This window comes from Gasterosteus aculeatus, chromosome 2, assembly GCF_964276395.1.
Source record: "Gasterosteus aculeatus chromosome 2, fGasAcu3.hap1.1, whole genome shotgun sequence".
Classification (NCBI taxonomy): Eukaryota; Metazoa; Chordata; class Actinopteri; order Perciformes; family Gasterosteidae; genus Gasterosteus; species Gasterosteus aculeatus.
Window position 1 is genome coordinate 16,932,871 of NC_135689.1, and position 25,852 is coordinate 16,958,722.

At 47.2% G+C, this 25,852-nt stretch overlaps 1 protein-coding gene across 8 annotated transcripts in view; it reads left to right on the top strand.

The window, feature by feature from the left end:
- Positions 1–20,390, top strand: part of agrn (agrin) — a 186,194-nt gene extending 165,804 nt beyond the window's left edge. For 5 of the 8 annotated variants that reach the window (XM_078085420.1, XM_078085414.1, XM_078085426.1 and 2 more), the window contains 10 exons: positions 1,336–1,470; positions 3,551–3,641; positions 3,803–3,967; positions 4,064–4,175; positions 7,332–7,448; positions 9,189–9,372; positions 9,971–10,058; positions 13,939–14,163; positions 15,253–15,356; positions 17,603–20,390. In XM_078085420.1, the coding sequence (XP_077941546.1) occupies positions 1,336–1,470; positions 3,551–3,641; positions 3,803–3,967; positions 4,064–4,175; positions 7,332–7,448; positions 9,189–9,372; positions 9,971–10,058; positions 13,939–14,163; positions 15,253–15,356; positions 17,603–17,763 (1,382 nt within the window). In that variant the 3' untranslated portion in view covers positions 17,764–20,390. Of the gene's footprint in view, positions 1–1,335; positions 1,471–3,550; positions 3,642–3,802; positions 3,968–4,063; positions 4,176–5,532; positions 5,714–7,331; positions 7,449–9,188; positions 9,373–9,970; positions 10,059–10,670; positions 10,796–12,318; positions 12,460–13,938; positions 14,164–15,252; positions 15,357–17,602 lie in introns of those variants that run through there. The other 3 variants (XM_078085431.1, XM_078085438.1, XM_078085442.1) reach the window with 3 other exon arrangements.
- The last annotated feature ends 5,462 nt before the right edge of the window (positions 20,391–25,852 follow it).

A 25,852-nucleotide genomic window follows, 5' to 3' on the forward strand; every position in this document is an offset into this window, starting at 1 on the left:
TGCGGTAGTTTTGAGAGGTTTATTCCAGTGGTGAGAAATAGGTAGGAAGATGTTTATGTATGTTCTCTTCGCTCCTGGGGTTCGCTGTGATCATGTTTTACTCACACACCCTAAGTAGCTTCATGCTCTTAATTCCACAGTGAGATTCACGCCCCCCGGTATCGGCCCTGGAAGTTATTTTGTAAACACCAATAATTCTGTGTGTCCGACACAGAAGCGAGGGATTAAATTAAAAACCTGACCTCTGGCCCGTCTCTTACTTTCAGTTGCCTTTTTATTTTTTATTTTTCATCCCTCCAGCAGGCACTAAATAACAAGAGAATCTAGCTGCTGTGAGAGGAGGAAGCAGCATGCCCAGCCAAGCGCGCCGCTCGCCGCCGCTCGCTGCAGAAAGTTTCAACCCAGAACTAAATTAATTGTCAGAGTTAACTTTTATGCTACAATAATAAGCCCTTTTTTTTTTGTCGCGCGGGGGCTCGTGGCGAGCAAAGCGACCTCTCAGGCGAGGTTTGGATGGATAAAAGATCACATTACATAATTATTGCCTTTTATAGAAGAGGTGCTTTCATGCTTTGCCGCTGTTGAGAAGCCCGGGAGGAGGTGCAGATAACCCTCTGCTCTGGAGGAGCATTGCTGTGATCAGATTTGTGTTGGCAACGCGGCGTAAAATGAATGGGCATAATGAGAATTGGACCGTTGCCTGCGGACTCACATTCGAGTTAATTTTATCATCGCGTCGGTGTAGAAAGTGGCCGAGATTGCGGATCTGGTGGTGAGGGACGGCTCTCAGGGGGCCAGCAGGGAGGATAAATGGAGCGGTGGACGTTTGCAGTTGGAGGGAGGACAGAATGAATCGGGAGAGTAAATACACTGCGGGGGGGGGGAAGAGATACAGAAAATAAACAAGGATTGTCAGTGGATGAAAAAAGCTGGCTTCAAAAAAAAGTGAGATAAGGGGGACAGAGGGGTAGGGGGGGGGGCGTGAGCTCAGCAGGAGGTTCATTCACCACGGGCTCCGACTGCTTAAGTCATGAAGAGTGAACGCAGAGAAAACCAGACGCTGCCGTCTCCACAGGAACACGGCCGCGCGCGGGGGGGGGGGGGGGGCTCTCCACTGGTTAATCTGGACATGTAATATTTGTTAATCCCATTAGAAAATGACCTCTGTTACAGAGGAAATCCTGCTACCACTTTACATGCGTCTCACCCCTTCTCAGGCGGAAGGAAAGGGTTTAAAACATTGCCGCTTTTCTCACGGTTGATCTGTGTGTGCGTGCGTGCGTGCGTGTGTGTGTGTGTGTGTGTGTGTGTGTGTGTGTGTGTGTGTGAGACCAGGTCCAACGTGTGCTGACGTCCATGACCCCTGCGAGCCCAACAGGTGCCACCCGTCCTCCCAGTGCCAGGCGCTGCCCGAGGGGGGCTACAAATGCGAGTGTCCCATGGGGCGTGAAGGGAGGCACTGCGAGACAGGTAACGTAACCCTGTAGGTCTCCGTCACGTCTTCTTACCGGGGGGAGGGGGGGCGCCAGGGTTCTTCTCCAGTGAGCCCCCCCCCTTCTGCAAAGCTTTTATTATTTGGGGGGGGGGGGCAGGGCGAGGAAGATGATTGGCTCCCGGCGGGCCGTTCACCACACCGACTCGGCTATGCTTGTTAGTGGCGAAGCAACGGCGATACTTTCTCGTCCCTCCACCCCCACAAACACACGCACTCCTTCCCTCGCCGCCTATCCGCCCACAGGTGTTGTGTTCAGACATTTTCCGCTGCTTCTACGAGCGGCAGAACCGGGCCGCGGTTTGGGGGGAAAAAACCAAAGCACGCTGCTTTTTTTAAAGTTCGTCATTAGCGTTTTTGGCGGCGTCGCATTCTCACGTCAACGCATGTTTTTTCAACACTCCCTCGCTTTGTAGATGTTGTCACGGATGTTTGCAGGATCTGCTCACTGTGACTGCGACTGGAAGCAGAAATACTCTATGCACATGCACACCGCTAACAAAAGACCCTCTGGGAGTTCAGAAAAAGCAGAAGGCGAGCGCCCTCCCCCCCCCCCGCGTCCCAGTTAGCAGGTGATTCAAATAAATTGGGGCGGACCAAAATCAATGCGGCGCGAGCGAGAGCGTCTCCCATTCCAAAAGGCTATTCCCCCCCACTGGAATCAATGAGATGACTAATCGCACCAGTCCCCCGTGCCGGCGGTGATTAATGCGAGCGTCAGTCAGCCGGAGTGTCAGACGGGCGCTCGCAGGTGAGGCGGGCGAGCAGTTATCTGACAGGCCGCTCACCGGACGATTCGGTGAATTATATCTTTATCTTTATAATCACATTTTGACTCGACGCTTTGTCAATTTCTAGCATGTTTTTGTGCATAAATAAAGCGTGTTAATTTGAATTAAAGTGAAAGTGATTCACTCTGCAGGAGATGCTGATGGATTGGGGGCGGGGCCAGGAGCTTAGATCGCAGCAACAACGTTTTTAACCGGCATTTTAGCTGCGTTGTTGTTGCTTTTCTTCAAATTATTATTTTAATAGCTTGTATTGCAATTACTAGTTAGGCAGCTGTGGTCAAATACAAACCAAATCACCAGCAGCTCCCCGAGCATTGCATTTATTTCTACTGCGTTTTTAGCAACGGAAAACTGTGGAAACCTTTCTTGGCCGCCATGCTCGACTCCCCATGCGTCACGTGGGTTTTTCATGGTCGCTTGATTCAATCCAAGGCCCGGCTCCCTGGTAACTTATTGATCGGGGGGCTTTTCGATTGAGAGCACAGGGTGTAATAAAAGAAAAAAGAACCCGCCACACTCCAATAAGAAACTGCACCAAGAGCAGCTCTGATTCTCTAATAGTTGGGCTTAGTGCGCGAGTCCTTGTGGCGTATCCAAGTCCATTTCTCCCCACTCCTCCGCCGTGCGCGCCATCATCATTAGCAGTCCTTTGCACAATGGCCAATTAGCTTTCTCATCTCTATCTGCCGTCCTGACACGCCTCGGCTAATCCCGGCCAATTACAAATTAAAGCTTTCTTGCTGGCTACATGGATATGTGTTTGCGTGTGTTTGCGCGTGTTTGTGCGTTTGAGAGCGTCTCGCGTCGGCCGTTTTTGTACCGGTGACACATACCCGCGGGTGACACTTGAATGATTTTTAATGAGCAGCCCCGTGTTTGGAGGATGGCACGCTGCCGGTCTTAATCACTGCAGACAGGCGAACACGCAGAGCCATCGCAAAGACACACTATGGTAAAAAGGCGCGGCGAAATACAACGCCGGCATTATTTTGTGGGTCCCGGCTGTGGTGTTAAACTCTACATGTCTCCAAAGGTTCTTTGTCATGCAGTGGCAGGCTGTGTAATCAGCGTAAGGTGGTTATTGTTTGAATCGCTGTCAAGAGAAAGTCTTAATCCCAAAGGCCATGAAAACACAAATCCATCTCTTTCCGTAACGCTGACAGGTCCCTGAAAGATGCACCGACCATCCCTGAATTTCAAGTGTGTCAGCAACAAAAAACGGAGGATAATTATGGTCTCTTTGTTTGCTGTTTTTTTTACTCCCCAGTGGCTGAGGGGAGGGGGCCTTACATGCCGCTATTCAACGGAGACTCCTACCTGGAGCTGAAGGGGCTCCATCTCTACGGGCAGGATCTGCGGTGAGTCCCATGTCGAGACCTGCATGCGTCACTCAACGCGCGACACCATGTGGCACTCAAAGGCTAAGCTTGTGCTTCTCTTTAAGCCTGAGCAGAATGTGTTAACATCAGCATCTCCGCCTCGGGTAACTCTGACTCCTTCCTGTGTTTGCTTGCTGCAGTCAAAAGGTGAGCATGACCGTGGTCCTCATGGCCAACGACTCCAACGGTCTGATCTTCTACAACGGGCAAAAATCAGACGGGAGGGGAGACTTCATCTCGCTGTCCCTCAACGACGGCATCCTGGAGTTCCGCTACGACCTGGGAAAGGGGCCCGCTACCATCAGGTCAGCCTCCTTAGGAGGACTGAGCGTGAAAATGGCATTTTAATCCGACGACATGCCAATGTTCGACTCACCCGAGTGTCTGTGTGTGCAATTCAGGAGTTTGAAAAGACTGCAGCTGAACGTGTGGAACACCATCAACCTGGAGCGCTCCAACCGCAAAGGGGAGATCACGGTGAACAGGAAGGACCCTGTCCGAGGGGAGGCGCCGGTAAGGAAGGGCCGACTGGCGAGCTGCTGCTGGTGGCGGTTGTCTTGGGCTGACGCGCCTTGCTTGTGTCGTACAGACTGCATTTGTTACATCATCCACCACCTCCGGCTTCGGTGCTGCTCTTTTTAAGTTTGACAAGCTGCCGTCATTTTGGACATGCTGTAATCCCCCCTCCGCCCCCCCCCCCCAGAAATGAGACAAATCTCCCAGGGTCTCACCTACTGGAGATACAACTTGGTGTTGCATGTAGCTTTTACTGCTGGTGTACACTTTACTGCCGGAGGCCGATGAAGGCGATACAGTAGCAGCGGCGAGGAAAGCGTAATGAAACTCTTCAGCGCCGCGTCTAGACCAATGAAGCAGGTACACGCTTCCAAATGAAGACGATCTAATAGTTTGATTAGCCCATAAGTCATCCAATTATATTAAACAGCGTAATTTGTGATTATCAACGAGCACTCTGTCAACACATCTTACCCCTCGCCCGCCGTTTTCTCCCCCTCTCGGTGCTCAGTCCTTTCCCCGGCCTCGTCTGTATGCTAATTGTGTTTTACTCCAGCAACAGAAGCAGCGGAAAATCTTATTAAAAGAGGCGAGCAGGGGAAAAGCGCACAGTGTTGTGGGGAGAGAGAGAAGGGGGGGGCAAGAGATGAGCTGGGACTAGTAATGGAGCTCAGAGCAGAGATACCTTCCAGCATGGTTCTCGGCTCATTCTCTCCCACTCGGGATCTCTGAGGGCCGTTGTGCCACGCTGTGCTTAGAGCACCAGTATCACACGAGAGGTGGTCACACACGTGTACGCATACACACTGCATGCCGGGAGTGTTCATCATACCAAAGAGGGCTCGCCTGCAAACACGATGCGGCACATACTTGGACGGAAAATCAACTTCACCTCTCGCTCAAATGGCGCCACTCGCAGTCTTATCGTCTGGGGCTTCTTCTTTTTTTTTTCCCCCTTTTCATCTTTTCTTGCTGGCACCATCTGCTTCGTGCTCGGCCTTCTCAGAAGTGACGTCTTTTTTGAAGTCGCTCTCTTAAAGTGTAAACTCCCACTCGCGCGGCGGTGCGGTTTTTGTACGGCGTTCGTCACAGGAAGGTGCACGTGCAATGTTTCTTCATATTTTTGCCTTAATCTCACTTTTACTGTGCTACACTGCAGCTATGTGTTATGCTTTTATAGACGGGGCCTGTGTGTGTGCATGAAAGAGTACACGTGGGTATGTGCGTGTGTTTTGCTCGCTCTACTGTAGCTCTGCATGCCTCTCTGTGCACAGATACCTACTAGTCTTCCCCTAATAACTCTCTTCCTCCCTATTTTCTTTCCCTCTCTATGATGTGCTGTCTGGAAAATAAGAAATCACGCAAGGTAATGAGACCAGTCCCAGTCACACCTTAGCCCATGTTTCATTTGAGTCCCTCACCCACATCTCTCCATGCAACAACAGCGCAGGTGGAAAAGGTACTTCCGCAGAGCTTTGCAGCTTTAAAGGTGCCAGTTCTGCGAGAAGAACTTTCATTCCATAAGCTCACGCATACACAGACACACAAATACACGCAGCGGCGAAGAAGAGATGCTCTTACAAGAACGCGGCTTGGCTTTCACCTCGGCCCATCTGCTGTGGGGGTGAGAAAGTGGGAGGGAGGAAGACTGCCATCTTCGTGACGGCCATTGTTTTTTTTTTTTGCAACACAAAACGTCTTCATCAGTTGGATGTAGGCGGAGAATTCACGCCGCTGCCGCGGGCCGTCCGGAAAAGTGAGAGAGTACAAGATGGCGAAGGCGCGCAAAGGGAGAGAAAAATACACCGTAGGAGACGGCGAGGTGCCAAGCCGAGCCAAGCTGTTCTTCTGTCATGTGCTCTCACCTCGTCTGCAAACAGGAGCAATCGCTCCATAATATCATGAAGCCGCTCACTCACTCACTCACTCACTCACTCACTCGCTCACTCGCCCATAACAACGCACGCACCACTCACTGAACTTCACCCGTGTCTCAGACTCATGGAACATACTGTGCTCGTTCACCGGGTGCAGTCTATTACCTGTGTGAGACTAAAACAGAACATTTCATTGCATGCAATCTCACTTTAAAGTCCTAGAAAACAGTAGCGTTACATCGGGAGCCGGTGCTTAAATCTATACGGTGTGTCAGAGTCCAGGGGAGCGTGTTCCGTCTGCACGTATCTGCGCCGGGTCAACTCCGCCCTACAATCAATGACTATTTTCTGGCTAATGTGAAAAAAAGGCGGCAGCCACGTCCGCCCGGGTCCCACGGCGTTGGCCATGTCACAGCCCGGGGGCTTCGGTTCGAGCACCGCTGCCTCCTGCGCTCCAAATCCCGTCCTAAATAAAAGCCGAGCCGGCCTTTACAAAGCCTGTTTATTTTGCCCCTTCCATCATTTTCCCAGCAATTAACTCCACTTTAGCCCTCTGGAAATTACTGCTCTACATAAAATATAGATCATTAATTCCTTCTGCCTGAAGTGGGCCGCCTCTTCCTCGCAAAATGGGAGAAGCGGCACCATGCTAATGCAGAGCAATTGTCCCCAAGGTTCGGTGGAAGAAATCGAATTTCATAGCCGTCTGCAGCGCAAATGAATTGCAATTAATGTGTCTCCACACTTAAGCGTTTGAAAGGTCGGTGCTTATGAGCAGCCATTCATTAGAGATGTCTGTTAAGAAGCGTCCGTATCTCAAGCACGGCCTGCTCCTGATTTCCCTTTGTAGTTTCTTTTTATGTCTCTGGGGATAATTGACCAGTCTCTGGGAGACATAGAAATCAATTATGCTGCAATGTATCAAGTGTATTGACGTGGAAAAAAAGGTCTATGAAGTGCAGTTAAAGTGCCTGCCCACTACAATATGGATAACTGTTCTGTTTCTTTTCTCTTAATGGGACAATCTATATGACTGTGGCATGTCTGCAGATGTGTTTTATGAAACTCACTCTTTATGTCTCCACTAAAGGGATACAACTTATGTTACGCTCCCCGGACACAAACACATCACTCCACTCACTAGACCAGCACGTCCTGAATAAAAACAACAACAACCTGAGTAGAATTGACAATGGGGTATACGGATCGACCCGCCCCCGCCCTCGAGTTTGCATAGCACTGCCTCACCATGCCTCTTTGTGTCCTGTCTCATCAGAACCTGCACGTAGATCTTAACCTGAAAGAGTCTCTTTTTGTTGGCGGAGCCCCCGATTACAGCCGACTAGCACGAGTGGCGGCTCTCACGGAGGGCTTCAAGGGAACGATCCAAGAGGTGAGTGTGGGCGAGCCTCCAGCTCCTCGCGGCGTGTTGTGTCATCGGCTGCGTGCAGGGATCCTTCAGATGCATTATACTGTGTGTTATTTGAAGGAGTCTCGGCCCCCGTGCACTCGGAGGCGGTTATTAGCTGTCTAGCTCTCATTAAGTACAGTACTAGAGCCCCCCCCTTAGTCATTTTCCATCAGACGCCGGCACTGTGACGGGCAGTGGATCTGCTCATTTGGATTAGCATGCACTAATAATAGAAAGCACATCTTGAAGTCCCCTCAACTTTAACAATTCTCAGATCTTTCCCTGACAGCCTTCCAGTTTTATTTATTTTCCTCCACTTTCCAAAAAGCTCATCTCGGAGTGCCAAAAATACCCCAGCAGAACAAAGGCAGGATGCTACTGTTTGTGCAAACTTGTCATGAGTTTCTCTTCCGCAAACTTTCCCCTGACAGTTTCAGGCAAATCAAAAGCTAAATGTGGCATTTGTCTTCCTATTCCTGTGGGGAATAGTTCATTATGAGGGAAGAAAGCGTGTATTCTCGGTTTAGCGTGTGGGATGTGTCAACTCCTAATTTCACTGACACTTTACCTGCGTGCAAACAGCTCATATGTCAAACACGATCAACAAAATCGCAATCTAAAAATGCTTGGTGATAATTAGGTTGAATAATTGTTTTAAAAAAGCAATGCCCCATATCTTGATGATGCTTTCCGTTGGACAACAGCAAGAAGTGGTAACAAATGATAATCAAGTGTTTTTTAGAGGAGAGAAAAAATGGATCTGATAAATTTGACATCAAAGGCAATGAAATAGATGGAGGAGATTTAAAAGTAAGACAACATAAAGGCAACCCTCTGAAGAAAGGTTTAAAACAATGGATGGATCAAGAGTATTGCACTAACACAGGTCTGTAATGAATGGGATTATACCGATTGCACCGTAATGTCTACGAGTATATAGTAGGTACTGACTTCATATATGTGGTACGTCATCTATTAAAGGCCCTATTAAATGTTTTTTGCACAATCCTGTTATCCATTATTCATCATAACACGTATATTGTTTGCAGTCTGGTCCTTCTAGCCCTGCAGTATTAGTATTGATCAATCATGTTCGGGACTTAGTCGGATGCAGGTTAACAGTCCGTGTGGAGAACCAAAGAGACGGAACGCATTATTTAAACCCTGCAGCTATCGTCCTACGACAATTTAGCATTTTATGGGTCCAAGATTATATACAAGCTACTTTTGAAACAATTCTGTTGAATTCGGTCTGCGTCAAATGGAACTCATGGAAAGTTGCTAAGCGGACTTTCAACAAGGAGCTCACAGAAAGGGAAAGAAAGCCTTGGTATCTGAAACACCCCGAGAGGGTTACGCATCGTCTGCATCTGAGATTGCAATCAACAAAACTGCCCAATCAACGAGAACAAGACTTTTCACACATTATTTTTCCTCCTCTGGATTTTTTCCTAAAAGGTCAGTGTGAACAGTAACCGTAGCTGAACTAAAATTCCGCAGTGAAAGCACCAAATGTCGGAGCCAACAATTGGATCTTTGTCAGATTATTGCTGCCTGATAAATACCTCAAACTCCTCAATACCTCGTCTTTGCAACACAGGCCTCGTGTACGTTTATTCTCCACGCCGGAAACTCCTCCCCGACAACCGAATACTTTAAAGAAAGCCAGCTGACCTTTAACCCGCGGTATCGCCCCTTTAACCCCGTGTTACCTGCTTCCAGATCATCCTCATGGGGACCCCCATCCTCAGGGAGGAGAACGCCCTGCGCTCCAGCAGCGTGGCCATGTTCCAGGACCACCCGTGCTCCCAGGAGCCCTGCCACAACGGCGGCCTGTGCAAACCCACGCTGCACACCTACGAGTGCCTCTGCCTCAACGGGTTCAGGGGCGAGCGCTGTCAGAACCGTGAGTGCATCGGGTCCTCGCGTCACATCACAGGGGCCATAGACCTTTCTAGTATCTTCACCTGCAACACTCGCTGGCTTCAGGTCACCTTATCACGTGAACGTATCAGGAATAGTTAGCAACTGTTTCCTAGAGGAAAGGCGGCTTGCTGCGGTTTTGTTTGTTTGTATTCCATTGAGTCTCTTCCCTGCCGCGGTGATGGTCTTGACAAGAGACCTTTGATGTCTCTTTCAGATCATGTTCTCATGTACTGATTTCCATCTTAAGCGGCAGTTATGAAAATGATGAAACTCTTTAATTGAATATTCATGAAACGCTCTATTTCCAGACTTGCACATCTCTTTCATCACCGTTCCGTCAGCCTGCCAGACGTATACTCACTCTGGCCTGATCTTTGTAAAATACCCGGTCGCTGCCTTTGCCATTGACCTTGTCGCTGTGGCCGGCTGTCCCTTTCACGTTAATTAAAACTACAAAACGCCCGTCCCATTTGTTCACACTGCGATGCTTTCAGCTCTGATAACCGAACTGTCTTATTGATTGGTGTGATCTCACCGTCTGAACAAATCTTCTTCTCCGACCCCCGCACCCTTCACAGCCGTCTACGAGAAGGCCGCCGGAGAGGCCGAGGCCATTGCCTTTGACGGGCGGACGTTCATCGAGTACCACAACGCCGTTACGAAGAGGTAAGGAAGAGGACACGGGGAACGTCCTCGTCTTTTCAGCACCTCCATCGCAGTAGCTATTAGCCAAATAACCCCAGGTGAGCCGCGAGGAGCAGTGTCGACGGTGTCATCAGTGCCGAGGCTTCAGGGTGAAAGAGGCCCTTGGCTAATAGCCCCCCCTCCCTGGGCCCGATGTCCGTGACAGCCCTGCTTCCACTTTTGACAGGATTTGACTAATTAACGAGGCGGTTAATAACCGCAGCGTTGGCCTGAGCTCGCTCAGCTTGCTGTGCGATCCGCTGTGCGCTCGTGGACAATCGGCATACCGGCACGATTCCCCTTTTTGCATATATTTTTGTATATATATATATGTGTATATATCTCCGTCTCGCAGCTCTTCACACACTCGGGTGTGAAAAGCGTCACACTCCCGACGGGGACGCACAACTCAAGCCCACTCAGGGACAGCTGAGAACCCTGTCCCACCGCGTGTGTCCTGCAGTGTGTACCGTGTCTGTTTGTCCGTGGTCTCGGCGTTCCTTCTGTCCCGTCCTTCAGTCTGACCTCCCATGTCCTTGTTCACGCGTGTTGTCTCATATGAATGTCCTTCACTGTCTTTCCTTTTCACTCAAGCCAACTGACCAATGAGATCCCGGAGTAAGTAGACCTTATGACTGGGTATTTTCCCAGCTTCAAATCCAGCCCAACTAACAGCAACCTCAATAAAAAAAAAGCCATTTTTGATAGTTAACCCAAAAGAAGAGATTAAAGTACATTCAGTTTTCAGTCCTAATTTCCACACAGAAAATCATCTCTCCGTTATAAGTCAGATTTTATATTCCTGCTCCATACCTATGATTTAATTTGACAGATTCCATTTCCAAAACGTTTTGCGGAGCAAAGGGAAGCATGTGTGTGTGTGTGCATGATAAGCATTGTGCTCAAGCCCTCAGAGAACATGAATTGCTGTACGAAGAATGTGCATTATTTGATGCATGGTTGTAACCCGTTCATAAGCAAAATGAATTGCTCTGCACTATACGCTGAATCTGTTATGTGGGGAGTGAACGAGACCCCTTGTCTCTGAAACTGCAAGAGGAGGACGCACTAAATAACCCTTAACCTAGTTCCCGCTTGGGAAAGCCCTCGGTCATGATGTAGTCATTAGAGGTTTTTCTTCCAAGTCATTAGCTCGGTAAGTAACCTCCTTTTTGAAAGATATGCAAAGACCCCAGAAAGTGACAAAGCCAAATTCAGCTCAGATTAAGCCGACTGGGTTTGCCCCAGAGGTCCAGTCCATGGCAGGGCTTCTGTCATTTCCTTTTTTGCCAGATCTCCGATCGTAAATTGTGAATAATTAAGTGCTACAGAGAGGCAGTGACATGTTAATCACAGATTTGTCTTCCTTTGTAGATAGACCTCCCGATTGAGATCTCTCCGCAGTGTGTAGCCAGGAGCATCCGTCTCACTTAGCAGGAGGGGGGACAGTGGTCCTCGGAGCCAGACTGTCAGAAGTTTAATGGATGTCACGTCTACTAAGAGCCTAGTAGCGGCAAGCAAAGCGGCACTCTGAAGGCGCGCCGATCGATTCAGCGCGATTTGATTTTTGTCAAAATCCTCCTTGAGAGCGTCATTAGGAGGCGGGTGAATCCAAAATGCCAATGCGCTCACCCCGGGGGTCAATGCTGCCGCTACTATTTCCAGCGCCCTTTGATCGCACCCTCGCTCGCCCTCCTGCCCCTGTCTGAAAGCTCGGGTCGATTGGCTCCTCCCCCGTTATTTAAGTCACAAATCAGATCTGCTGCAGATGCGCCGCTTGACCCTATTTTTTGACAATTGCCCAATTTTTCTCATCCACGGGATCCATCTCCAGGATGGTCGTAGCCGCTGCGCCATAAATATAGAGGAGGATGCTGACTTACAGCAGTCCTTCAGCTCAGTGGACACTGACCACCAGTTTACTTGCTCTTGAGAACAGAAAAATGCTTCATCCGGGGGCCTTTTGGTTGCGTTAGTCTTCCGTCTCAATCCGACTAGCGGGGCCAAGCCGCACACTTCCTCGGATCACACAACCGCTGTTATCGACAGTCGACGTGGTCGATATTGTGGTAGAGCGGATAAGTTATGCTTTTTGCAGCTCCAGGTCCAAACCAGACCTCCTGTGAGTCTCCCCGTGGGCTCACAACATCCTTCCTTCCTTCGCCTCGTTTCCTTCCTAACTCCTGGCCTCTTGCGCTTACTCTGCATGCCGTTGACTTTCTCCCCCCCTGCTCCCTTTAAGTCCCGAGTCTCTGGAGAACCCATCTGACCAGAGGTGAGTCTCACAAAAGCTTTTCGACTTTGGTCCCGTCCGCTCGCCTCCTCATCCTCTCCTCCTCTCCAGACAAACCCTCCCCGACCTCTCACAGGGCTAGACCTCCGTCCGTGGGGGGGGGGGGGGGGCTGTTATTGCGGTATTGAGACGAAAGTCACAACGAACTTTTGCTTCAATTCATTCTGAAGTTCGGAGCTGTGAGAATGGCACAAAACCAGCCAGAGCTGCAGCCTCCTTGCAGCCGCTCCCCGATGGCTTCCCTTCAGTCTAACCGCTACTGCCCCCTGGAGTCCAATCGGAGGAGAGCACTACTAAGCCCTCAGAGAATTTAAATACACGTAAAAAGTTGATTAAACTGCTGTACTTACAACAACGAGAGAAAAGTCAGCAACGATGAGCCGGGGATCTATGCAGTCAGTGCTGTGTGAGGGTTAGAATGCTTTATTCAGGGCTTTTAATGGCACAAGTCGCTCCAGAGGAGATCTTTTAGGACCTGTGTGCTCGTGGAGGGTTTGCCAGGAGAGGCTTTTTTTTTCTCCATGGAGTGAAAAAGGTTTCTCTTAAATCATATATTTTTCTTCTTCCTGTTTACCTCAGCGGATTTAGTCATCAAAAGGGTGGGGGTCAACGTCTCCAAAATATGCTTTTGAAATTTGACTCTTTTTTTTCTTTTTTTTACCCCCTTCCGCTGATTTGAACCAGCCCTATTGTTGGCAGTTTATACAGTCCGAAGATAAATATGATCCCATCGTGTGTAAACCCAACCCCCGTTTTATTCCTGCTCATTACTGAAAAGAAAACATTGATTGAAAGCTTCTTACAGCGTAAGAAGAAGTGGCCTTACTCAGTTTCTCTTCACCCCCTCCCATTTCCTGTCCTGTACTCCCATGAGCCTCTTTGTTTGCTTTGCTGACTCCTTTGTCTTGTTGTTTGTCTTGTCTAATCTTTGTCTCCAGCTCTGTGCTGCTGTTCAGTTTTTTTTAAAGCCCTCGTGTCGTTGGTTCTTTGTCGTACGTGTCTTCACCTTGTCCTTGTCTCTGTGTTTAAATACCCTTTAAAGAAGGTGGATGTAGATCCATCTGCCAGATGCGCAGACAATTGATGACATTGCACACACACACACACACACACACACACACACACACACACACACAGAGACATGCGAACGGAGTGGACGGTTCCCTGCTGGCGGCCTCACACAGACCACAGGGACCTTGCGTGTCCTCACACAGCAGAGGCACGTTCGCGCTGACGCACAGGGCTATTCGCGGGACGGTGGACGTCTACATCGACCCCCAGCTGGACACCAAACAGCTGCCGAAACAACACACGCAAATTCACACATGCAGAGCAACACAGGAAGCGGTAGCAGTGCAGCGCAGGCCGAGGGCGATGTCGGGAAGCTAACTGGAGCGAAGCGGCTGCAGAGGCCGCGCTGCAGAGCATCCTGGCCACATGCGCCGTGTGTCCGGCCGAAACACGGCTTACGCACCCTCCAGACCGCATGGGGCTTCCGAGCTTCACGCGCGACCACCGGCGACCCAACGAGAGGCCAAGAGCTGACTGATGCGTTTCCTCTTCCCCTAGTGAGAAGGCTCTGCTGGTGAACAAGTTCGAGCTGAGCATCCGGACGGAGACGACCCAGGGCCTGGTGCTGTGGAGCGGGAAGGGCGTGGAGCGCTCCGACTACATCGCCCTGGCCATCGTGGACGGACACGTGCAGATGACCTACGACCTCGGCTCCAAGCCGGTGGTGCTGCGGTCCTCGGTGCGGGTCGACACCAACCGCTGGATACGCATCAAGGCCAGCAGGTGAGGCGGGCGAGGGCGGGGAGCTGGGGATCAGTGAGGGGAAAGATGGAAGCGCTAGACCAGGATTAGGCTTAATCCATATTGGATTTGGATTTGCTGCAAACTGTGTGATCTCTCACATCGAGAGGACTCTGATTAGTTTCAGATTAAGGTTATTTTCATGCCAGGTCATGCACAAGTACGAGTGTCGCATTCCCCCAACGTTCAAAAACGGACACGCGGCAACGTCCCAACATGTTTTGGCACAGTGTAATAAATATATCCAGTACACATTCATTGGTCCTAGTTGATTCATATTTGCCTAGCACAGTATTCCATATGACAATTAGCACAGAATCAGCTGAAATGGGAACGTTTCCTCTATCGCGTCAGATGACACTCGGCTTTTGCAGTGTAGATTCCCATTAAAACTATAATTAATCTAATTCCATTCTGATGACATTTTCTACACCCAGAGCATGTGTCTACAGTGTATACATGAATAAATAACCCTTAAATTGGATACACTGACACATGTTTTCATTCGGATAATCATTCCAGATGCAATACCTGTGATGTCACATTAATGGATTCCTTCATTAGAAACGGATTAACTGCTTGAGCTTTGAGAACGACCCACTTAACACCTTCCACACGATCCGTGATTTATCGCCGCGGAACATTCGCCAGCGGCGTGGCTGTGACCGGGAGTACTGGGGGATAATTAGATCGGCCTCTTCGCTCACGGCAAGAATAATCGATCCTCGACACTTTCAAGCGCCACAGTGGCAGGTCGACGCCGAGGCCACGCGAGACCGCGGCAGCGCACCCGGCCTGGGTGTTGATGACGCTGCGCCAAACGGCAGCACGCAGCACGCAGTCTGTGTTTGCAGCTTGCCCCTTTTCTAACGACGCTTGTGCTATTCGTCTATTCAGACGAGTATGCTAATGCGTAGCGCCGGGCCACTTGAAACGAATGGCGCTCCAGCGGCAGTGGCGTCTCCATCCTGCAGAATGAGCAAAACTGCTCATTTTAAAGCTTTTCAGCCGGACATGCGTGCATCGGACCGACTTCTAAACGGCCACTTTCTTTTTCTGTCTCCTCCTCAGGGCGCTCAGAGACGGCTCCCTGCAGGTCGGCAACGAGGCGGCGGTGACGGGGTCGTCGCCTTTGGCAGCAACGCAGCTGGACACGGACGGAGCGCTGTGGTTGGGTAGGTGCCCACACACACACACAAAAAGAAAAAGAACATGTGCTACTCCTGCATCCCGGCCACTGGTAGAAGGCTGCCGAAACACGAGCACGTGAACTCATTGGCACTGCAGAGTGATGAGTCTCTGGGAGAGGAAAAAAAAAGACGTCCAACCCAATCGAGGTATTGAGCTGAGATATGAAATGCAATCTGACGACGAGTTGTTTGCTCCCCTGAATTGAAAAGTCCCCAAACTCTGCTCAGAGAAATGTATCGTGAAAGAACACACGTGGCTCGGTGGGATTGAGCGTTCTGTGGAAAATAACACGAAGACAAGCGACAAAATGAAGTGCGGCTTTTTCTGTAAAATGCACAGCGGAGGACGGCAAAGAGGCCAGTTTGAGAGGAGAAGCCGCCCCTAAAGTGACATTTAAGACACGCTGAGTGTAGAAGTGCGCCACAAACCCACCCAACGCACACACACACACACACACAGGGAGGCAGCGCAGTAGAACAGGTGCTGAGCGAGCCACGCAGCTACATAATCCTCACACAAGCCCCCCCGTCGAGAGCCCCGCTCCTCTTTAAACCCCCTCTTCACTGTTCATCATTAATTCATCTGTAACTGGCATGAAATTAGCCCCGTCGATCCGCCATTCTGAGGCACGCAATCCGATTAAAGGGGGCCGGGACAGGGGATGTAAAAGGCTCAACAGGGATGTTCACAGATGAAAATAGGAGAAAACAGGGAAGAGGGGGAGAGACGGGGTGAGTGTGGGGGGAGGCAGGGGAATGGAGTTGGAAAAGAGAGAGAGGAAAAAGAGGGTGGAGGAGGATTCTGTGTGCAGATAACGGAGCAGCGACGGCAGCCAGGTAACATATCCAACCCTCTCCCAGTAGGGACAGATCTCCTGAGGTCCTGAATGAAGACATTTTTCGTGCCGATTGATGGAGAAAGACACCAATGTGTGCGCCGGCTCAAACAAGCAGCTCCGAACACCATCAGAAGGGAAGCGGCCACACACCCGCCAATTAGGTCATCAGGCATCCGCAAAAGGGCCGGAAAAATGAGCTTTGGATGATTTGAAGTTAAAGCAAAATGGAAAGTACAGGGGGTGGAGACTTTTGCTTTGAAGTGCAAATCCATGACATTTTCATAATAAGAAATTTCCATTTTTAAACTTTTTACGACTGATAGATAAACTCTTACATGAGTTCATTTACATCCAGTTCGCAGGCGCTTTAAAGGGTCTTTTCTTCTCTCTGATCACAAATCTCTTTTGGTACCGACTAAAACGGAGTTGTACGGCATCTGGTTTACGGTGCTCACACAGCACTGAAACATTTGACTTTAACAAATATGGAAAATGTCTTATTTTCAGAAAAAGTGCTCTTTGATATGCTGTCAACAGCGTTTTAATTAGGACTATTGCTTCGATGGCAAGTAGGTTGAAGTCGGATGATTTGGCCTTTTTTAACATTTTTTTAATTGCAGCCAGTCCCACGTGGATTTCATGTCCTTGATTTGTTTGGAACAAACAGTGGAAGAAGTGGGGAGTTTGCAGTAGTTTCCAACATGGAGAGCCAAAGAAAAGGGCAGCACGTGTGGGAACTCAAACTTTAAGCTTTTCTTGATGCACAACGTGATGGACGGTTGAAATCGGGCCGGTTCACGGCGCAGCAATCAGCGCTCAGAACTAAAGGTGGGAACAAATTAAAAATAATGAGGGCGCCGGGCAGTCATAATGTTACACTCCCTCATCCACTTTAATCTCACTGCACATTTCGGAGCGCTTTATGCGCCGCGTCAAATTAAAAAGAGCCTCGTCTCCCGTCGGTCTCAGCGTGGCTGCTGAGCCGGCGCTCTGCCTTTTCTCCCTTTTGATCGATGGGTTGTCAAATAAGGTGTCAACCCATCGTGTACAGCTGGCGTCAGTCACCGTGCAGAGAAAAGAAAAGTCGGGTAACCGCTTAAGTTCCATAAATGGATTGTTCTGCCAAAACGTGTCCAGTACAGCGTCCTGATGGCATTCACAAGGTCAAACTTGTTAGGAAATCCAAATATTTATCCTGCTGTGTGATCTTTAAGCGGAGGGCGAGTTCACTAATCACGTCCAACAACACAAAAAAGACGCTGCACTGGTGTCGGTGTGTTATGGGAAGTGTAGGAACTTGACTAAAGGTACATTGGTATCTGCAGTAGCCCTTTAAAATGCACCAAACTGTTTCGTGTCATTGCATTGACCTCCGTGTCCGTCTCCCCTCAGGTGGTCTGGAGGAGCTGGCGGTGGCCCGGCGGTTGCCCAAGGCCTACAGCACCAGCTTTGTCGGCTGCATCAAGGATGTGGTGGTGGACGGCGTGGAGCTCCACCTGGTGGAAGACGCCTTGAACAGCCCCCAAATATTACACTGCTCCGCCGCCAAATAAGAGACAGAATATTGAGAGAGAAAAAACAAACCCTCCCATCCGCTCCCTCCATAGCGCCCACGTCTCCTGCTGTAATTATTTTCTATTTTTGTATACTTTTCCATCATTTTTTTATATGGAAAAATGTTTGTTTTCATTTTTGTTTGATATATTTTGTTTTTTTTTCTCCTTTTTTTTAAATCTGCGCCTCCATAAAGAGAACACACTTCCCCCCCTCTAACCGCCCCGCCCCTTTATCTTCCTCAAAATGCAGGCTTCTCTGTGAAAAAGAGAGATTTCATTCTTGTCAGCTTTGTTGTTTTAAAACAAACACCAACTTTTAAAAAAAGAAAAGAAACGCTTGCTCCTTTTCCTCGCTCATTACTTGAACGCTGGCGAACCACGCCGACGATCTCGGGTTACCGCCTTGTCTTGGTGCCATATATATATATATAAATATATATATATCGCCCACATTCCCCAAGCACGGCCTGTACATCCACGAGTACATAGACACATACATTCCCCGAGGGAGCCGCTGAGGCCGCTGGCTGCAGCTCTTTGATGCTGCAGCCAGCTGGCGTCTCCATTCAAGAAACTCTATAATCAGCCCCGCTAGCCCACTGCATTTTCCTAATGGGACTTTTCAGATATCAGTCAAGCTGCTGCAGTGAGAAAGTAGAGAGTCAAAACCACTCCATCACCCCCCCCCCATCTCACAGCGCCTACAAAAAAAAAAAATACAGGAAGAGAAAAGAAACAACTCTCTGCTCAATCTGAATCCCATCAGAGCCTTTAGTTTTGAGATGTGACTCACTTACAGTGCGAGCCGACGTGATGGAGAGGGCGCCGCGTTCCACCACGACTCGCATATCATAAGTCATGAGTCGAGACATGAATAAATGTTATAAATATAGAGTATATAAGTAATACCTGAGACTGTGAATATGTAAGATGGGATCTTCTCATGTACTGTTGTGCGTTCTGTTTTACAACACGCAGATGTAACTAACCATGACCACTATAGATGCATGCACTTCTGCAGTGTTGGTTTCAATCTGGTTTGTTTGATTTACAATTTGTTCCAAAAACCTTTTTTTAGAAATGTGTCACTGTTTTGGGGTTTGTTTGTTTATTATCTGATCAATGATTATAAAAAGATATTTTTCCCTCTTAATTCCTCTCATGTGACTTCAGAAACTACAGAGCTCGGAATTAACGTTTCATGTTTGGTTTCTGGCCTTGTTTCTTTTTTTTTTTCTCGGGAGCAGTTAGTTTTGCAGGACCTTCACAGACTGGTGCATAAGGGGAAGAGTTATTACCATATCTGACCTTAAGGAGGTGCTGAAAGCAAAGACTGCAGGAAGGACAGACAGAAAGGAGGCGAGGAGAGAAACTACCCTCGGGGATGTCCTGTCAAACAACAATCAGTCGTCAACACAAACGAAACGGGCCAATTTCTCTCCGTATTGGACCCAGGAGCATTCCTGGAGGAGTTTTTTGGGCTGTCGAGAGAGAGAAAGAGAGAGAGAGAGACCGTGATGTTGTTGTGACCTTTTGAAGCCATAACAGCCGCAAAAATGGCAGAAGATGCATAATCCTACAGCACTTGCAAATTAACATAGTAACGCATGGGTTTGTATTACTAGTGCAAATTCTGTAACCTTCATTGAACTGATGCAACGCAGCGTCGGCTCCGCTCGGCTGCAACAAGCTGGGATGACCGATTTAAGGACACGTGTTTTGATATGAGAACTTTGGCAATATTCTAAGACGAAATCACGCCTGTTCGTAGTTGAGTATAATATGGTCTTGTGCTGTAGTATGTTTTTTTTCTCTCCTTTCTCAAGTTCTTCATTACCTTTTCCTTCTTAAATCATCAAACTGTTCTGTTTTTGTACAGCCCTGCAATGATTAAGTGTAAATTTAGCAAATGTGTTATCCATGGAGGTTTATGTTTTTAGTAATATACACTGGAACCATGTCTGACTTATACTGGTGTACATGGGGGGGGGGATGGGAGGGGCCTGAAGTGTGTCCACGCTGGACCAGGAATGCCTTTCCTGGTGTCCCCAAAAAGACACGTTTCAATTCCAGCACAGCCTTAGACTGGTCCTATTTTCCCACAACGCTCTTTAATTCAAGGGTAGTGACAGTTAACAAAAAATCCCCGTGCGACTCAACAACAATAAAAGCAACTGCAGTTTATGGTTTGGGTGGAAACTATTTGCCTTAAAAAACGGCCACCTGGACTCTGACGTCACCCATATAACCGTTTCCTTATTTTAGCCAGTGTATTAGCCTCATCCCCATAATGTAAAGGAGTAATACATAATAATAATAATAATGATAATTATATTAGTAATAATGCTCATACACAAAAGAAAATCCCAGGGGGTCCATGAGAATATTCCCTCTGGCTTTTTTACAAAAAATCTATTTACTGTTTTTGAATCTATTTTCTCTTATTTATGTGTACATGTGGATTACCCTCCATGTCTGGCCTCTGTAAACTAGTGTCTGACTGCGCGTACCTCCTCTAAGGGCAGTGCACCGAGTAAGAGTGGCATGACCTGAACATTACTAACTTTATGACCTTTGTCTTGTGTTCCTACCACCATGAAATAAAATGTCAACCAATGGAGCCAGTTCTTTGTCAGGCGTCTTGATTCTGTCACGGTCTGGAGTTGATTTACATTACGACATTCGAATGGGGGCCATGGGCGGTGTTCTATATTAAGAATTGTCGACAAATCCTGCGAAAAACCAACAGTGTGTTTGTCTCTCAATGCTTTCAAACTTCCCCAATCAGCCCAATCCTTCCTGCAGAAGATGTAAGTCCTTAAAAACAGGTCACAGATACAGATATATACATACATATATATACATATATGAGGTGGGGGGTCAGATGTGGATTAGTACACATTTGTTGTGGTTTTCAGTAGTTAAGCACACCAAATATGTGGTAGTGACACAAAATAAGCGACACTGGTCAAGTTGAACATAGCATTTTATTTCTTGATTTTAGAAATTGTGGTTTAAAAAAATGGTTTTACTCAAGACTACCAGGCTAAGATCAGTAAAACAACAATTAACTATTAGTTGGTGGGTTGAACATAATATTCACAGCTGTTTTCCTTTGTGTACTTAAATCTAACAATCGTGTTTCTGCAGCAGTCCAGAACAGACAAACACCAACTCAACAGAATAGTTCCTTTAAATCTAAATCAGAAGTTTCTGCTCACACTTACACTTTGATTAAAAAAGAGTCCATGACAAACAGTATCGGTGGAGCCCTCCTTGCTAATTGAAAGCCTGGAATTCAAGAGGAAACACAACTACACTCCTACATCGTTTAGTACGTCCCGACTCCGTCTGGAGCGTTTCCATTAAGCCCGAGAACGAAAGAGATGAATTCATTCCTGGTCGATGACAGAAGGACTCAGCATGTGTTGTGTTGATTAACACTGATTCAAGTTTTGCAAAGGAAATAGTATCGCTCATTGAGAGAGACTTGGGGGGAAAATGTCTTACGTGTTATCAAGCGTGAGTACTTACGTACGCTTACTGATTAAAGGAATTCAAATCAAAACCAGATACATTTATATAACCCTAAAAATGAAATGGAAGATCCCTGTTTGGTTGACACCCACTTATGTGTCTCTGGGAGGAAGCAGGATTCCCAGAACCAAGGGGACGCAGAACTCTACCATTGATTTGCGTGTTGAGAGAAGCCGCAGACTGAACCGCTCAGATGCAGCCAGACACGATGCATTCGTTTCAACACTTGTTGGAGAATGCGGTTTGCTCAAAGGTCGAAGTGGAGTTATGAATTATGCAACAAACTCAGGCACTCTTGGGATGAAAACTTTGTCAGAGGCGCCAACCGGAGCCAAACGCAGAGTCCGCGACAACATCTGCCGAAGTAAACGCCGCTTTCTCAAAATCTTGCATTGAACTTACAAGAGAGTTTTATAAAAAAACGTTGGCCAGTTGCTACGTTTCCTCCCCCTTTTGTTAGATAAAGTTCTTCTCTCACAGCTTTTAATGTCCCCATGGTAATAAAAGTGCTTTCTCTCCGACCAGGCCCCAGCTGTCCAGCTGCGTCACCCTCAGTATAAGTCCTCTTTGTTTCCTCTTCCCCATTTTTTTCCATCTTTGGACGAGCAGATTTGCAAGTCTCAAGGCAAAAGGGGGTCAAAGGCCACACGCCTATAGAAGCCACCACCTCGGGGTGGGTAGGACATCCTGATCTCCCTTCCCCTGGGTGGAAAACCAGGCTTTGTGCTCGTATGCCCCCCCTCTAGACTCAACAGGACATCAGTCTGCCTGGTGATAAAAAGTGAACCTTTTAGTCCAGGAACCCTGTCGCAGTTTACATCCACTATAGATTCAAAAGTCAATCAGCGAACCGCACTGTTCTATTCATACATTTATATGTGGTGTGAAAACGAGTTGTTTTACTGTTGCGATGCAGTGTGATCTTTCCAAATGAATGTATTGTATTGTACCTCAAGGTTATTTCAGGAATCAGGAAACATTTATTGCCAAAATATGTCAAACACACAAGGAATTTGTCTTGGCGGTTGATGCGTGACAGTAAACAGTGTGACAATAGACAACAAGACAGCAGTGCACAAGTAATAAAATAAGGTCAAATGAAATGCTAATGCAATGGGTTAGTAGAATAAGGCTATGGGTTAGTATTAAACAAGAGAATAATAATTATCTTTAATTATCTTTGGCAATCCTAAAAAAGCCACCAAATTTGACCTCAAAGCAGCAGCTTTGGGGTTAAAGTTAATACATCCAGATTATTTTTCCATTACACTCAACGGGCCGTGTCTAATAGCCATAATTACAATGTTTAAGGTCATCGTTATACGTAGTTGCAGTCCGAGCAATAACAAACAGTAAAACACCGCTTAATTGACCTTTTTTTCTAAGACATTTGCAGAAGCCAAAGTGAGCTAATTCCCCCCAGTTTATCTCTTCAAATACGTGCTTGTCGGTGCAGCACTGATTTATTTTCCCATCATCCTTAAAAGCAACACAAGACACACGAAGGGTATCTCAACCCCCCCCAGTGAATTAGATTTTTCCGAGTCCCTCAGTCTTGTATCAATCCCATTTAGCACTAAACACTCAACGTGCACTCAGTGTTATCCCAATATTCAACCATTTATCACCCTCCTCATCAATTTCCACTTTGTATCGATCAGAGACTAATGCCCTTCCATTGTGCCACACGGTTGTTTGAGCTGCTCGTGAGACCCGAACAATAAGGCCTGTGTTCAAACCTGCGCGTCCGGCCTGAAGCACATTTCTCTGGCAGAGAAAAACATCTACCCAGGCAACAGAATTCCCTCTCCATCATATCGTGCTTGTATGTAGGCTGCAGCAGCACACTGGGTCAAAGACTGGAAAAGCAAATCCATAGATGTGAAGCCGGTGAGCTCACAGACAATTGCATAAGCCTATCCATCCCCCAGTAGATTAACCTCCACTGATAACCACGGGCTGCTGACGTCAATGCTGCTCGGCCTGTCTCTCGCTGCTCTCCCACACCACCGAGCCCACAGCCAGTCGGCTGTCCCGTCAGGAGATGAGGGTACGACACCGGAAGAAGCAGAGAGACCTGTGCGCATCTTTCAGGAGACAACAGAAAAGCTTTACAATAGAAAAATGGCACAGGTTAATTAGTATTACATTGTTGTTGAAAATAAAATAATAAATGTTTAAAAAATATGTAAGACAGAACATACTGATAAGCAGCGCGTCTGGCTTTTAAAGGACATAATCAGTGCACATAATTAAAATAATAATAATAATAAATATTTAATTGAATTTTTTCTCATAGTTAACTTTCTGCATAAGCGGAGTTTGTGCTTCCACAATGCAGCATGGACACCAGCTTAACAATATGGCAGTGGTGTGTTTCAGTTCCTTTGGTAATTAACAGACAGGTGTGCGGTTTGGGGCGTGGTCGTGTTTTCATCTACGATCATGACAGGGCCAATTTGAGATGAAGATTTAATGAGCTTTATCTGCATTATTTTCAAGGGATCTTATATTATATTATAAAAAAAGCGAGCGACACGTCTGAAATTGACTTAAAAATATCAGGGCCCTTTCACAATATGTTCTAGTTGCAACAAGGTGAGTCTGAACAGGAAAGAAGAAGCCTGTTTGCAAAATAAAAGTCCAAAGGTTATGTTTGATAAAATTGGAAGGAGGCTACGCTAAATAGCTTCGGAATTGTTCAGATAAATTCTTCTTCTCTTATTTTACCAACTGTAGTCAAATTATTTATCTTTTAAATATTGCTTTTGTTTATAGAGAATAATTAAAAAATATCTCAATACAAATAGACAGAACTCGGAATACAGCGGTGTGTAGATGAAATATAAATTAATGATGAAATCCAATTTAAACTAGAAAATGCATTTCCTGCTGAAAATGCGTTGGAATGCAAAAAGCTGAAAGCTGAAATGAACTTTTTAAAATAGCTGAAAATACAGAAAGTTGAAGGGAATTTGAATACATTTGCTGAAATTATAGATATTAGAAAAGCTGAAATGAATTTGAAATTGCTGAAAATACAGAAATGGGAGAAGCTGAAAGGAATTTCAATAGATTTGCTGAAAAAGCAGAAATGAAAACAGCTGAAATAAATTTGAAATATTGCAAAAAAATACAGAAATGAATATTGAAAAATTGCTGTTGATAGAGGCATAAGAATAGCTGAAATTATTTTAAAGAACTGCTGAAAATACAGGAAGTGGGGAAGCTGAATTTCAATAGATTTTCTAAAAACAGAAGTTGCAGGAGCTTAAATTTGTTTAAAATTGTTTGTAGTAATATTAGTAGTAGTATTAGTTATAATTGTGGTATTAGTAGTACTAGCAGTAATAGTAGGTTTAGTATCAATAGCAGTAGAAACAGCTGTAATACTATTAGCCATAGTCGTATTTGTAATAACATTAGTAGTAGTTGTAGTATTAATAGCAGTAGAAATACTAGTAGTATGGTAGTAGAAGTATCAGTTGTAGTACTAGAAGTACGAGTAATATTCGTAGTGGGAGACAGAATGTTTGTTATTCAAACTAAGACGTTTTTAATTAATAGGCCTCATCACAAACATTACAGTAAAAATTCCCTCCATGTGGCTTTTATTTTGAAATTATTGGATTGGGTGGGTTGGGGGGGTGTAGATAGAGGGAGGGAGGGTGAGAGGGTGAGGAAGGGAGGGGTGGTGAGGAAGAGATAGAGGGAGAGAGAGAGGAGGAGAAATAGACAGACATACTGACTGACTGAGTGATTAACAGTGAGAAGAGGTCAGGTGGGAGGGGGGAGGGGGGGCTAGTGTCTTTATCATATTGGTCTGTTGACAGAAAGCATAGCTGCGTCATGTGACTCCACTAATCACGTCATTGGAGCAGCTGTGAGTCACACACAGAGATACTGCAGCGTGTTTACGAGTAACCACGGCAACGGCGCACCTATTGCATTGGGTGGGGTGGGGGGGTGTAGATAGAGGGAGGGAGGGTGAGAGGGTGAGGAAGGGAGGGGTGGTGAGGAAGAGATAGAGGGAGAGAGAGAGAGAGGAGAAATAGACATACATACTGACTGAGAGTGATTAACAGTGAGCAGAGGTCAGGGGGGAGGGGGGAGGGGGGGCCAGTGTCTTTATCATATTGGTCTGTTGACAGAAAGCATAGCTGCGTCATGTGACTCCACTAATCAGGTCATTGGAGCAGCTGTGAGTCACACACAGAGATACTGCAGCGTGTTTACGAGTAACCACGGCAACGGCGCACCTATTGCATTGGGTGGGGTGGGGGGGTGTAGATAGAGGGAGGGAGGGTGAGAGGGTGAGGAAGGGAATGGTGGTGAGGAAGAGAGGGAGAGGGGAGGAGAATTAGACTGACTGACTGACTGAGAGTGATTAACAGTAAGTAGAGGTCAGGGGGGAGGGGGGAGGGGGGGCGAGTGTCTTTATCATATTGGTCTGTTGACAGAAAGCATAGCTGCGTCATGTGACTCCACTAATCAGGTCATAGGAGCGAGCAGCTGTGAGCCACAGACAGATCCTGCAGCATGTGAGTGC